The sequence below is a fragment of the Symsagittifera roscoffensis genome, chromosome 1, assembly GCF_963678635.1.
Source record: "Symsagittifera roscoffensis chromosome 1, txSymRosc1.1, whole genome shotgun sequence".
In the NCBI taxonomy this organism is placed as follows: domain Eukaryota; kingdom Metazoa; phylum Xenacoelomorpha; order Acoela; family Convolutidae; genus Symsagittifera; species Symsagittifera roscoffensis.
The window spans coordinates 20,228,675-20,242,022 of record NC_087062.1 but is presented as its reverse complement, the minus strand read 5'-3'; the positions used below and the strand labels follow the sequence as shown (position 1 = coordinate 20,242,022).

The 13,348-nt window shown below is 36.2% G+C and overlaps 1 protein-coding gene across 1 annotated transcript; it reads right to left on the bottom strand.

Moving 5' to 3' along the window:
- Window positions 1-4,283: 4,283 nt before the first annotated feature.
- On the bottom strand, window positions 4,284-10,802 carry LOC134840497 (vacuolar protein sorting-associated protein 26C-like). Its single transcript, XM_063856339.1, has 8 exons — window positions 10,739-10,802; window positions 10,508-10,651; window positions 9,726-9,878; window positions 9,499-9,657; window positions 9,339-9,422; window positions 8,795-8,891; window positions 7,501-7,626; window positions 4,284-7,114 (listed from the first exon to the last, which is right to left on the bottom strand). Exons 1-8 carry the CDS (start codon window positions 10,799-10,801, stop codon window positions 7,026-7,028), a joined length of 915 nt encoding a protein of 304 aa, XP_063712409.1. The 5' UTR covers window position 10,802; the 3' UTR covers window positions 4,284-7,025.
- Between the last annotated feature and the right edge of the window lie 2,546 nt (window positions 10,803-13,348).

Here is a 13,348-nt window from a genome sequence, read left to right as displayed (position 1 = left end):
GATAAAAAATGAATTAATAATTTTCAAAAAACTTTGTTGCGATGAAGCGCTAAATGAACCATCGGAGCTATTTTTCCAGCAGTAAACTAAATTTTCTCGGCTTAATTATTTGCTGCTTCTCCTTTGATAATACACTCACTCAATCTGACAGTAAGAAATTTTTCTAATCGTAAAACAATAAACCCATTCTGATTATTAATTGTTGGGCCAAATTTTACGCGGGCGAAAAAGTAAAAGAAACTTAAATAGACCACAAGACAAAACGCCTCCACATTTTCAGTGGTCGAAACAAAAACAGAGACAAAAAGCTTTCAAAAACTTATTTATTGGTGAATATACTGAAAATTAGTCGAAAAGACCAAGACTACATTAAAAGTATTTGATGATTTTTCAATTTGTTATACTGATTCGTGACAAAATGCGCAACCGCTTCTTTCGACTGAAATTTTCATCTCAGATGTGATAGGTTAGTTTTTAAGAACATTCAAAAAGTTTCTCAGACACAGTCAAAATTCAAACACTGGACTTTCCGAAACTGGTTTTTTTTCTGCTAAACGCAGGTCGTGGCCGGTAATGTAGAGAAAATTCGCAAAATCGGGTTTCTCGATTGAAGACTATCCTGAGAATTGGCACAGTAATTTTCGAATCGACTAAAACAATTTTTAAAAAAAATTTCAATTTTCAAAACTTCTATTTGTTTAAATTACAAAAAAACTGAGCGTAGCAAATTATAAAGGTAAGCTTTCAACAATCTGTTGGGTCGATTAAACTACATCAAAGTTGGCAGGATAATTATCGAGAAAAGTCTAAAAAACGGTTAACAAATCAGAGAGTTTAAATTTCCGAGAATCATATGAGTTTGCTTTTTTAAGATATTCACCCAATCTGTTATTTCGATTGAACCCAAAAACATAAGTAAGGCCGGGTAGTTCTCGATAAAAGTCAAAAAGTTTGAAAAAACGGTCAAATAATCCAAACCTTATCCAAAGTATGCAAAGGAGCTTCCCAAAACCCGTTTTTTGAATTGAACGTAAAACCACAAAGTATGCAAAGGGCATACCTAATCCAAAGTATGCAAATGAGCTTCACAAAACCCGTTTTTTGAATTGAACATAAAACCTCAAATATCAGAGGGTATTTTTTGGTTAAATTCATTAAATAGAAAAAAAACGCCCAAACATTTAAAAAAAAAAGATTTTCTTGAGGAAGATCGTGTGCCTTGCTAATGCGCGTGCCCTGCTTATGCCAAAAAATGTCTGTGCTTTGCTAATGCAGGGGAGCTTCCCAATAACAGTTATCTCCAATCAACCCAAAACCTCAGGTTTGTGAGGTTAGTTTTTGAGAAAAATTTAAAACAGATTCAACAAACGTTAAGAAAAAATCAAAAACTTGACTATTCCAAGTTGTGTTAAAAAAATTGGGCAAAACCGTTTATGGACGGAAGCTTTTCAATTAGATTTTTAAAATTGAAGCCAAGAGTTCAGAGTGGTAGGTCAGTTTTTGAGAAACCGAAAAAAAAATTGAAAATATCGGTCAAATATTTCCACTTTTTCGAACGCTGTAGACAAAGGATAAAATAAAAAGAGACTAGTGCAGAATGCGGACACACAAGTGTGTAGGCAATTTTCCTATGGATAACCTTTTTTCAAAAACAATGGATGAGATTTGGAGGAAAAAAAACTGAATTTTTCGCAAAAAGTGATAAAATTTTCCAAATAAAATAAAAAACACAATCCTGTACAGTTTCATAATACCTAATTTTACCAAACATGAATTCTATGCAAACAAGCCAAGCAAAACATTTGAATATCAAATAAGCAACTGGACAAACTTTACGAAACAAGGCCGACAATTTTGAGCAGACACCAGTTGAGTCGAAGAAGCTGATTCCCGCTGAAACTACGTTCTAGTAACTAGTACCCACCCAGTAATTAAAATTGAAACTTCAAGAAATTGAGCATGTCAGTATCGTAAGTGATTAAACTGATTTTGTTCAACTAGTTGCTAACCCGAAAGGTCTACATTCTGATTTGACAACGCTTGCTAATCGCAAGCGTAATAAATGAATTTTATTTAGATTTTTCAGGCAACTTATTAAGTTACCATCCATGGTTTTGCACAAGTTTTTTCGATTGAAAATTTTCTTTGTCTTAAATGGTTAGAAAGTATTAAAAATGAGCATATAAACTATAGCCCGACACTTCAATTCAAGAAAGCGTCCCTGTTTTTGAGCATATTAAAATGCAGGTATTATCTCATATTTTTGAAAAAAAAAAACGAATCAACTGGACACAACTTACGAGCGAAAACAAGGCTGAAAACCTTCGTGCAGACACCAGTTGAGCCGAAAACTTTTTCAAGTCCCCCTGAAACTACCCTGTAGTAACTTGTACCCAGCCAGTAGTTAAGTTTGAATTTTCATGAAATTTAGCATTCCCGCTGAAGAGCATGTCAGGTGAAGAGCATTGAGCATGTCAAGTGAATCAAACATTTTGTTAAACTAGTTGTTAACAAGAAAAAAGTCTACACTCCGATTTGATAACGCTTGCTAATCGCCGCAAGCGTAATGACCGTCCATTATGCGTAAGTTCTAGTTTTTCGCTCAGATCCTTTTTATCACACCACGCAGATAAAACGACATTATTTGAAAAGACGTTTTTACTCTATTTTTTAAGACTATGGTCGGAACACTCTCTGCTACTTGCTCAGTAACTGGCTACCCTTGTTTGTTTGCATTAAAAAAAAAATATCCTTTAACTAACATAAGTCCTATGAAATTAGCATCATACTGACTGTAAGTTAGATTGAGTGCTTTACAAGAGCAAAGTAAAAATGCACAAAATCAACCTTAAGTCAAGAATACGAAAAACATTCAATCTCTTAAAGCAATTTCCCATTTTTTAAAAAACGATAGTTGCCCGTGATTCAATTAGAAAATAAAAGAAAAAGTCAGTCAGCAAATTTAATGTTAACCAGTTGGCTGTAGACGGGCGGATTTAGGGGGGGGGGGGGGGCGGTCCCCCTTTGGTACTTTTTAAGAAATCCATTTTTAGCCGACCGACCCTAAAATTTTTTTAAAGGCGCCTTTGGCGCCAATATATACTAACTTTGAGGGGGAGCGCGCGAGCGTCAAAATGCTCAAGAACGGTTTTTTCAAAAGTTTGCCTGCGGCGCAGAAAATTTGGCCAAAACAGCGTCTTTTAGGAGAGCTCGGAAAATCAATTTGATCGACCTTAAAAAAATCCGCCCCCCCCCTCGAGAAAATCCTAGATCCGCCCCTGCTGTTAGGAGTGATTTCGGTTAATTAACTGAGTAAAAGTCTAGCAACTGATTCGAATTTACTTGCTCAAATATCAAAGAACTTTAAAATATTTCAAAAAACTTAAGAGCAGTTTCCTGCACTAAGCTGACAGAAATTGAGCATTGGTGAATTTTTTGGAATTTAAGCACTTGGCTATAATTACAAGTCCATGAGGGGTCTCGGACTTCCACTGTTCTGAGCAGTAGTAGCAGCCATACCGCCATCTTTTAAACCCCCCCCCCCCTTGCCATCTAAAATCAAAAATTTTCAATTTGGACGCCCTCGCCGTGGGCCTCCTTTGATACAATTTTACGACATCCGTTTATGGCTGAACATCCCTTAAACTTTTTGAAAAACCCCTTGGCACCAATATATTCTAATTTTGATGAACGAGCATCCAAAAAACGCTGTCTTTTGGTGGAAACTTTGCAAACTGTGCAAAAAAAAAGCAATTTCGCACGTTAGAAAAAAACGTCTGCGGTGAACTTTGCCTAGATCCGCTTTTGTGGGCGGTCTTGACCGAGTGGTTAAGATGCAAGGCCTTTAACACGAAGGTCGTGGTTTCGCAGCCGGTGCCAAAAACATTCACTTGTGTTTGAGGGTTACCGTTGCGCCAAATGCACGGAGTAATTCGTCCAACCCCGATATGACTTATTAACTGAGTTGTTAATTTACCTGCTACAGCGGACCAATTAGCAGCGGCAAACATAAAATTTCTTCTTAGACAACGTTGTAAAAATCCTGGTTCCACTATAAAAATGATGCTTAAGTGAGGTAAAAATCCATTCAACGCCTCATTTTCATAAATCGTTTCAAATCGAACTCGTACCGTTAACCGGATGAACTTAAGCCATCTCATTATAGAGCTTTTTGTTTAGACAGCCAAATGTTTAGCACTGCTTTGAAAGGAGAACAAGATAAGGGCTGATTATCAACAGTTTCCGCTCGTGAAGTCTCAAAAAACTGGGTGAAAGGTATTGAATTCAACTGAAAGTAATCCTCAAAATCCTCAACTATTTTACAAAAAATATTTACAAGATTAGTTTTGCAATCTTACAGTTCAAAATATTATTAGCATTAGTTTCAAACTCATTTTTAGTTTAGCCTGTTTAAGACTAACAACCTTTTCCTCCAGCTATGGATAGACACGAAGTTCTGCTATTAACAGCTAACAGCGATGTTACCATTGAATACGCTATAGCTGAGCTGAAAACAACAACGAATATAATCGCATTTCTAGATGAAGCCTTCGACTTTTTAGCAAGCGATGACAAATGTTCACGTTGTCTGGGTAACAATAACAATATCAAGGGCAAAAGAACAAACTTGACCGCATAAGCTGCCAGGACCGATGCAAAAACAGCAAACCTGTCTTTTTCGTTATCTCGTAAGAATCGCTCAGAGTAAGACACATCAAAAAATGAACCGAGTAAATTCGATAACGACCTTGCAAATGCTATTGATATCGTGTAAACACTCATCATAATTGCAAACACCGAGCCTTCAAAATGCCTGCCGCATATTTCAGAGGAAACCTGCATGATGATTATGTACAGGATTCCCTCAGGAATTGCCTCTAAGACATCATCTGTGAAATAGAAATACTCGTTTCGCCATATATCAAAAATTGTCATGTATTCTACAATTATATTCGGTGCAGTGCAGAAGATGAACCCAAAGAACACTAAATACCGCCAGCTCACTTTCAACAGACATTGTTTGTAGATCACAACCCCTACACTGTGCAATAGTAAGGAAATGATTCCGAAAACGGCATTGGCCATGGGTGAAACATTCGCCCAGTTCCTAGAAATGCTGACACGCGCTGGTGATCTGAAATTATATGCAAACACGTAGAAGAAAACAAAGGCTGCTATTCGTATAAAAGCAGATTCCTGTAGTTTTTTCCATAACATTTCGAGCCATTTAAACGCAGATATTTTGTCTCCTGGTCGAACTGGTGGCTCTTCGACGCAAAGCAATGTAATGAACAACGCAACTACTGGAACAAAAGCAAAACAAACGAGTAAAGTGTCAAACGATAAGCCAAAACAAAAACTACCTCCGTATTCTGGCGAGTTTAACGACAAAATGATCACAATTGAGGTGCCGAACACCCCAATTTTTTGCATCAAATGACCAATCGCAACAGCCGATCCTCTTTTTGCCGTCGGTTCTGATCGAGTGATTTCGACTAATCGTCCATCAGCCGAACAATCCATAATAGCAACTCCAAACTTCGCCAATCCCAAGAGCAACACGTAAATTAGCACATACTCTGTAGACTGCGGATTTAGTAAATCACCGGATACAGAGCAAGTTCCGTTGATTTCTTCAACTGCAAAATGAGAATCAGGAAAAGGTACTAAGCAAGCTAACAATATTCCACAAAAAGACAAGCACCATCCCAAAATGATATATGGCTTTCTTTTAAGACTGCAAATTGGTAAGATGTCACTCATAATGGCAAAAACGAATTTGAATGTCCAGAGGACGTTCCAAAAGGACCTGACTGCAGTTGACATATGTCCCGGACTGTTCAAATAGCGAACGAAAAACGCATAGTTGGTCCCGTTTATGAACTGCTTGAACAATGACTGCAGAAAGTAATGAAGATAAAGTCCTCTGCATTTTTGCGTCGATGATCGAATATCTGAAATTGCGTCGTCGCTCGATTGAGAAAGCAGTTTCTCCTCCGTTTGGGCAATCTCTTGTACCTTCGACGGCGTAATGTCACCTTTTAGCCCATCCTGTGACCTCATGTTTAAGTAGATAGAAAATTAATCAAACCTATCTGCAAACGGCACTGTTGACTTCGACACAATTTTGCTTTCGAATTTCAACTTTACGGTTTCTTTGTAAAACTTCAAGAATCTTTTATGGCTGAAAGTATTTTATAATTACTCAAAGCTAACCCCATGAGAGAAAAATGGGGAAAATTAAAAATAATCTTATTTGCAAACTTATTCACTATTTTTCTCTTAGCACTTCTGTAATTGGAGAGCCTAATTTACCTTCCTCTGAGCAACTGAATCTGAATTCAACAAGAAACGATATCATGAAGGAGACCCCAAGCAATAAAATTCAATGACACTTATTAAGGCGATATTTCATGACAAAAAGTACAGCATTGAAGGATGAAACGTCGTTGATTGATCTCAAAATCAAACTCATATAGTAGATCCCAGGAAGCATTGGAAGCTATTCAATAAACTGAGAAGATAAATGATATAAAGAAACTATATAAAGAAAAAAATTGATCATATAACATCAGCGCTACTTGTTTAATATTTGCTGGCTTCAAAAAAACTCCGATCTGTCACTTGCAGAGCAAAATTAAATCTTTTATCTGATGTTTCATTATTATGGACCATCATTTTTTATTTGTATATAATTTCTTTTCACCGCTTTAATTTTTATTTGTATATAACAACCAGCATTTTTTATTTGTATATAAATTTGCACGGCTCTTTAAGAGTTCGAGATAAGTAAAAATGGCCAAAAGCATGTGCCAATAACCTTTCTCATTAAGAGAAAAAACTGAGTTCGGTAAAAACAAGCTTTTCAATGATGATTTTATGACAGCTTCTCTATGAACGCAAAATATAATCGCTAAAATGTCTAATTGTATAAAAATAAATAGATATGATCTGATTTGAAGAATATAGGATAGCTGATAGCACCATTTTGAACTTTCGGTTTTGCTGTGATAAGGCGAGACAGATTAATATCTGCCTATAAGAATTGGGAAGTTTTCTGTCACGCAAGTGTGTTTACTGTCATTAAACACTATCACCAAATTGACTTCGAACTCTGAAACGGAAACAAAAGCTACACAGAAGTGAAGCTGCATCTCGCCAAACAAGCAAGAAAATCGCCAATTACTTATCAGGGTCAAAAAAGAGAAAAAAATCAAAATAAAGAATTTTGAAAAATAAATAAACTCTACGGGAATTGCACAGACATCCAAGTTTTCAAAAGGAATGCCCTGACGTGAGTCGCTGACGTTTAAGCCCCAAACCCTACATGCTACAAAAATTCCACAAAAAGAGCAGTTTTATTTGCGAGTTAGGTCGGAAAAACCGTAGATTTTGTAATATGACACCACGCTCGCTATTTTGGCGTTATGAAACTACGCTCACAAGTGTAATAATTTACTTGATTGCTAATACAGATCAATGGAGAGCTTCTTTACTAGCCTATTTTGAAATTGTTTGCCTGGACTGAGGGACATGAAAACAGCCTGGGGAATATCATGTAAATCGGGATGTCCAGACCCCGGCACACATCCCCGTCTGCTATCTGGATGTTCTGAATCTCCGTCACTGCAAAATAAAAGTGGATTTTAAAAAACCAGCAAAGTCATTCTTACATATTTTTTTGATTTGGATGTCATCTCCCTTAGAACTATTATCATAAAAATAGTCCTAGAAACTTAATGCTCATTTGTTTCTTTCATTTTCTCTCACTAAGTAAGACATGAATTCGAAAGCGTGCATGTGACAAAAAATTAGCATTAGCATATACGTATGCTATTTCAAAGGTTTTGCCATGATATAGTTTCTTATTCATGGCATCCATGACAGAGTAAGTACCCTGCTGGTTCTAAATCATTTTCAAATGAAGAAAGGCTAATTAAACCTCATGAGCAGCGCACGCACGCAGAAGTTAAGATAAAAATAAGAAATTCCATATTAAAAACAAGGATAGCAGGTTACTGTGCAAATCGCACAGAATCTTCCGACCAGTCTTGAAAAAACACAAACCTTTTTTTCAACAAAAATAGTTTTACAAAAATAAATACAATATAACAAAAAAAAATCGGAGTGGTGTGATTAAAGGAGCTGAACAAAAAACTGGGCATTAAGTATATTCGACAGCCATACTAAAATAAGCAAATTGAGAAGCAATTTTTGTAGAAAAATTATCAGAAATACAAAATCGAAAAAAAAAATTTCAAGTTTTTTGAAAAGGCGCTAAAATACTCAATGTAAATTAATGTTACCCAAATAAAACTAATTTTTTTGCGTTTTAAATTAAGCTATTGTAAGCTTTTAAGACTTCTCGCTCGCTTTATTTGCTCGAAGTAAGACGAAAAATCAGAAATTTCCTACCGGTTTTTCTCGACAAGAGAAAAAAAGTTTGAGAATTTTTAATGTGGTTCGAATCAAGACTGAAAGTGATTTAATATAATATGTCACTCAACCCAGTCCGATGATTCCTTGTGGGGCTCTTTTCCAGTTTCCCCCCCACCTTTCAAAATACCGAGGTTTATGTTTGTTTTACTTTGTTCACCACGCCAAATTTCATTGCATTATGACAAAGTTAAATGAGCTTTTCAAAGTTGAATTTGAAAGGGGGGGGGGGGGGGAACTGGAAAAGAGCCCCTTGTGGTACCTAATTTTGCGTGGAAAACAAGAAAAAAATATAAAACACGACCGCATACAAAGTTCCTCTCCATTTTCAATGATCGGAACAAAAATATCGTCTCACCATCTTTAGAGTATCCTTCAGCACATCCACATGTTTCTACTCGTACCAGCTGCACTTCTATGGACCTGATTGGAGTATGAGAATGGACAACTTTGATCTAAATAAACCTAACAATTCAATGGAAACTACAACACTCAATTAAGATTCTTCTTTACCAAACACGCTGGGAATTTTGCACGAGATTTTTTTTGCCATTGACTAACTTCTGGGCCATCTGCCTTGTAGGCTTACTAAAATTGTTGTATGCGACATTTGGAAAATTGCTACCATAGAATGACGGACACTGTCTGCTACTTTCAAAACAACAGTACAAGTACGTGGTTGCTGTGCAAGTATCACGGAATGTTTCGCCCAGTCAGTGACGCAAAAAAATAGTTGAATTTTTTCGATAAATTATTTCTTGGAAAAATTCTTTGAACAAACCAAACCTACTTGAGCCCTACTTTTGATTTTTGCGCTAATTTCTATAATTTTCATGGGTAGTAGAATTAGATTAAAATTAAGCTCGAAATAGGTAAAAAGAGCCATAAGACATTTCATTTACTGTTCCAGTGTACGGTTTCAATATACTATGCACAGTGTTGTCCATTGTTCCGACTACTTTGAAATCTGGGACCACCAAATTCTTCTAAAACATAGGCATCTTTTTATCGCTGCTGGACATTATGCACTGAAAACTATAATGAATTAAAATAGAAACTCACGTCTTTGATTTTTAGTTTCTCTGGTTCTAAACTGAAGTCCACATATTTCGAATTGACTAGGTCCTCGGGAACAACCGGGGGATATTCTACGAAGAATTCAACCTGTTCAAGTTTGTCTTTTTTTAAGAGTCCGGTTTTCATTTCTGATTTGATCGTGTACTGAAACAAAAAGCTCAAAGATAACCTTATAGGTAGACAAAAATCCACTAGCTAAATTAATGACTTACTGAGACATTGACATAGACTCCTTGGTATGTTTCATAAAGCATTTTTGCAGAACTTTTCGGACTCAACGGCACTTCAAATGGGAATTCTGTTTTGCCATTGGGCAGTTTTCCTGACTTGGCAACTTCAACTGTATAGTGGAGAACGTTAACTGGCTAAAATAAATCGGTCTTCAAACAACACATAAGTGTATACTTATCAACTAATAGACTTGCAGAAGCTTGAACTTGAATTGGCACCTGTTAGCAATTTGATTGTCTCAGAGATAAGGTACTTACCTAAAAGCCTTTCGGTTTTGTCTAAATTATTTTAGTTCGGTGTAGTTTAATCCTTATTTTATGATGAAAAAATAAATGGCTGAAAAGTTGGTTGTTTATATCTTTTTACAAATCTATCGGACTCCATGTATTAAATTTCTGAAATAGTTCTGACCTTCAAATTTAAACTCAATTGAAACACTTCTTTGAAGTTTTGCGTTTGCCTTTTTTGTCGACATTTTGTTTTTTTGCTCTCAAAAACTGCATGGCAAATCGTTGTTGAATGAAAAAGTTTTTTCAATTGCGCTCTTGAAAAATGAAATTATCCGAAAAAGTGCAATCATTTTCCATAGCTCAATTGTCAGTTCAAATGCAGTTTTGTAAAAATGGTTGCAGTTTTAACGCCATTTCCTTGTCTCAAGGTCAGAGTTATTTCAAAAAATTTAAAACGCTGTCTGTTTGATAAATTTGTTAATAGCTATAAAATTTAGTCACTTATTATATGCCAGCCAACCAAATCTACTAACTTTAACACTGTTGTAGAAAGCTTCGAACACCCCCACATTTTTGCTGCTGAGTGAAAGCCCAACAGTTCCATCGATGTATAGATTGATACCTTGATGGTTCAAGTCTGTTTTTGAATTAATAACAAGAATTCCACTAAGCGATTCCTGAAATCAAAGTTTGACTGGTATATTATTCCTAAAAATAGAGCTCAATTAACTGCTAGCTCGGACAAAAAAAAACGATATACAAACCCCTTCTCGGTAGATTTTGTTCACACGCTTCAATTTAATTTCCATTACGATTGGAGTTGACATTTCTCCTGTAATAAAAATGTATACAAAACGTGCTAAAACAATTAAATTACCATGAGGAAAAGCCGTTGCAAAAGCGAGGAGCCGGACATCAAGCCGGCGGGACTTCAAGTCGAGTCGTAAAAATAGGGACTTCAAGCCAAAAAATATCAAATTGTAATAAAATGAATTTTATTTTGATGAGTTTCTCCATAGCATGGACTTTCTTCAACATTTGTTAGCTTTTTCACATTTTTGAGCCTTGCATTGAGGTTCAAAACATTCAGAAAAAAAATATTGTAGGATGTGTTTTTCTACAGTATGCTTTATGCACTTCAAAAACCGTGCATTTTTTTAAAACTTTTTTTTCATAATAATGTAATCGGAAGCTCGAAAATATCATAGACACCGAGGTTACAGACAGGAGTCCCTTCATCACATTATCCAGTCAAAATCCTAGGAAATTTCTAGATCTGGAAGAGTAAAGTATAATATGGATAGAAGTAAAGAGAGTTAGATGGTTGGGAATCAAGCCAATCAGATTGATAAACAAAAATACCTGCACAGAATTAACCGGAGTTGGAAGTGAATTAAAAAGACTGACCTTATATGAGGCTACGAGTCTATCATATACTTATCAAAAAGCTGCGCTTTAGTTCCCTTATCTCTATTAAAAAAATAAAAGTCTTCGAGACTGGTTTATATCATTCATACTGCCGATTACACAGTCAGTGTTCGCAAACTGTAATGCCAGGGAGATTTTTTGCTTAAGCAAAACTACCTGCCCTGGGTTCCTTGGTGCACGTGCTCAAGTTCTTATGAATCTTATTCAGAAAAATTTCAGCACAGGTGCGGCTGCAATTGATCTTTGAAAGCTATTGGATAAGAAACGGTAGCCACTCAATAAGCAGAATGGTCTAAGAACAGAATGTGTCTAAGGCAGGGATGTCGAATACTCGGATTTTTTGATATTCGTTATTCGCCGCGGCCCAACTATTCGATATTCGACTTCGGCCGAATAGTGCCCTTACTATTCGGATTCGGCCAAATGTTACTACTCGAACAACTATTCGGATATTTGGTTATTTTCCCAAAAAACTTAGCATAAAAGTTTGATACAACAAATTCTATAAAAAGTATTGAACATAGCATTTTTCAACTAGAATTGGCTGGGACTTGCGTAATAATGTAAAAATCGCGGGAGTGAGTAAATGTTAAAAATCAGTCACAACTCACAACCCAGTTTTTCGAGCTAAATCGACTGAGATCGCTAAAAACTGTTAAAAATTAGTGACAACCCAGTTTTTCGAGCTAAATCGAGTGACACTATTTAAAAAAGAGACCGTAATTTTAAAACAAGTTTGCTAATGAACAGTTTTATTTCAAAAACCTTTTATTCTTATTTAAGAAAACATTTCGTGAATGATTCTCAGGTGATAATCGATTTTGTAAGTAGTTGCGACTGAGTCGGCATAAAGAAAATAGGCGCTCTGGATTTTTCTACCACCTCGATATTCCACAAGAAATTTTTCATGCCATTTTGCCACTCCTTTTTCTTTTCTATACTCGCACTCGGCAGCGACATCAGACTCTTCTACATTAGCCATCTTAAAAAAAAACAGAAAAATATTGTGAAACAAAACAGTAAACCAATATTCGGAATATTCGGGTTTTTTAGCAGTGGACCCTGGATTATTCGGTATTCGGCAAAAAAAAAAATATTCGGATTCGATATTCGGATTTCAAAATTTTAATATTCGGATTCGGCTTCGAAGTGCCGAATACTCGGTATTCGGGTCGAATACTCGGATTCGAATCGATATCCCTGGTCTAAGGGCAGAAGAAGTCTAAATTCAAAACTTCTGAAAAGACAATAATTCAAGAATGAAAAATTGAGAAGTATCGTAAGAATTTTAAAAAACTACATGTATAAAACGAAAGATAGGTCTTCATGCACGAGAACAAGAGCTTGTAACATTCGCTCGGAAGATACATATCGACGGAAGACAAAACTAAGTCTTAAGACGACTGGCTAACGTCTAAACAGAGCTTTGCATGCTTTTCACCGTCTCTACCAAGCCAGTACTTTTCGGTGGTCTTTCTAACATCGGGTCGACAAAAACGTTACTGCTTTCGGCTTCGGTCAAAACACTCAAATTAACTAGATTACATGCAGAAATAGTGAGCTCATGGCTGGGTCTCAGTGTCCCCAGACCACGAGGTCACTCCTAAAAACAGGGCTACTACTTATTATATTACTATTGTTTTTGCTCAGTAGATAAAAATCATCATCTCCATCGAAGATGGATCGACCCTTTCCCCCAACTCCTAGCTTCTCATCCTTATCAAAATGAATCTAGATGTTAATTAAATTCAGATCAGGACATGACAAGAAGCTAAAAGTCTATATAACAGGCTAAAAGTTTCAGTCCCGAAACCCTTCCGGATTCTTGAATCCACTGAATCAAGCTCGCTAATCTTGATTTCTTCTTAATCCGGAAGGCTGTCCTCCACCCTTCACCTTTGTCTGCAACGGCCTTGCAACTATTGTAGCGACACAATAGTTGCAAC

What these genes read in the sequence shown, in the direction of transcription:
- LOC134840497 (XM_063856339.1), bottom strand. Translation starts at nt 10,801, where the DNA reads ATGTCAACTCCAATCGTAATGGAAATTAAATTGAAGCGTGTGAACAAA. An exon ending in AGAAACTAAAAATCAAAGAC is followed by an intron (nt 9,423 to 9,498) that starts GTGAGTTTCTAT and finishes CCTATGTTTTAG; the next exon opens with AAGAATTTGGTGGTCCCAGA. An exon ending in GGCAAACAATTTCAAAATAG is followed by an intron (nt 7,115 to 7,500) that starts GCTAGTAAAGAA and finishes TTTCCGTTTCAG; the next exon opens with AGTTCGAAGTCAATTTGGTG.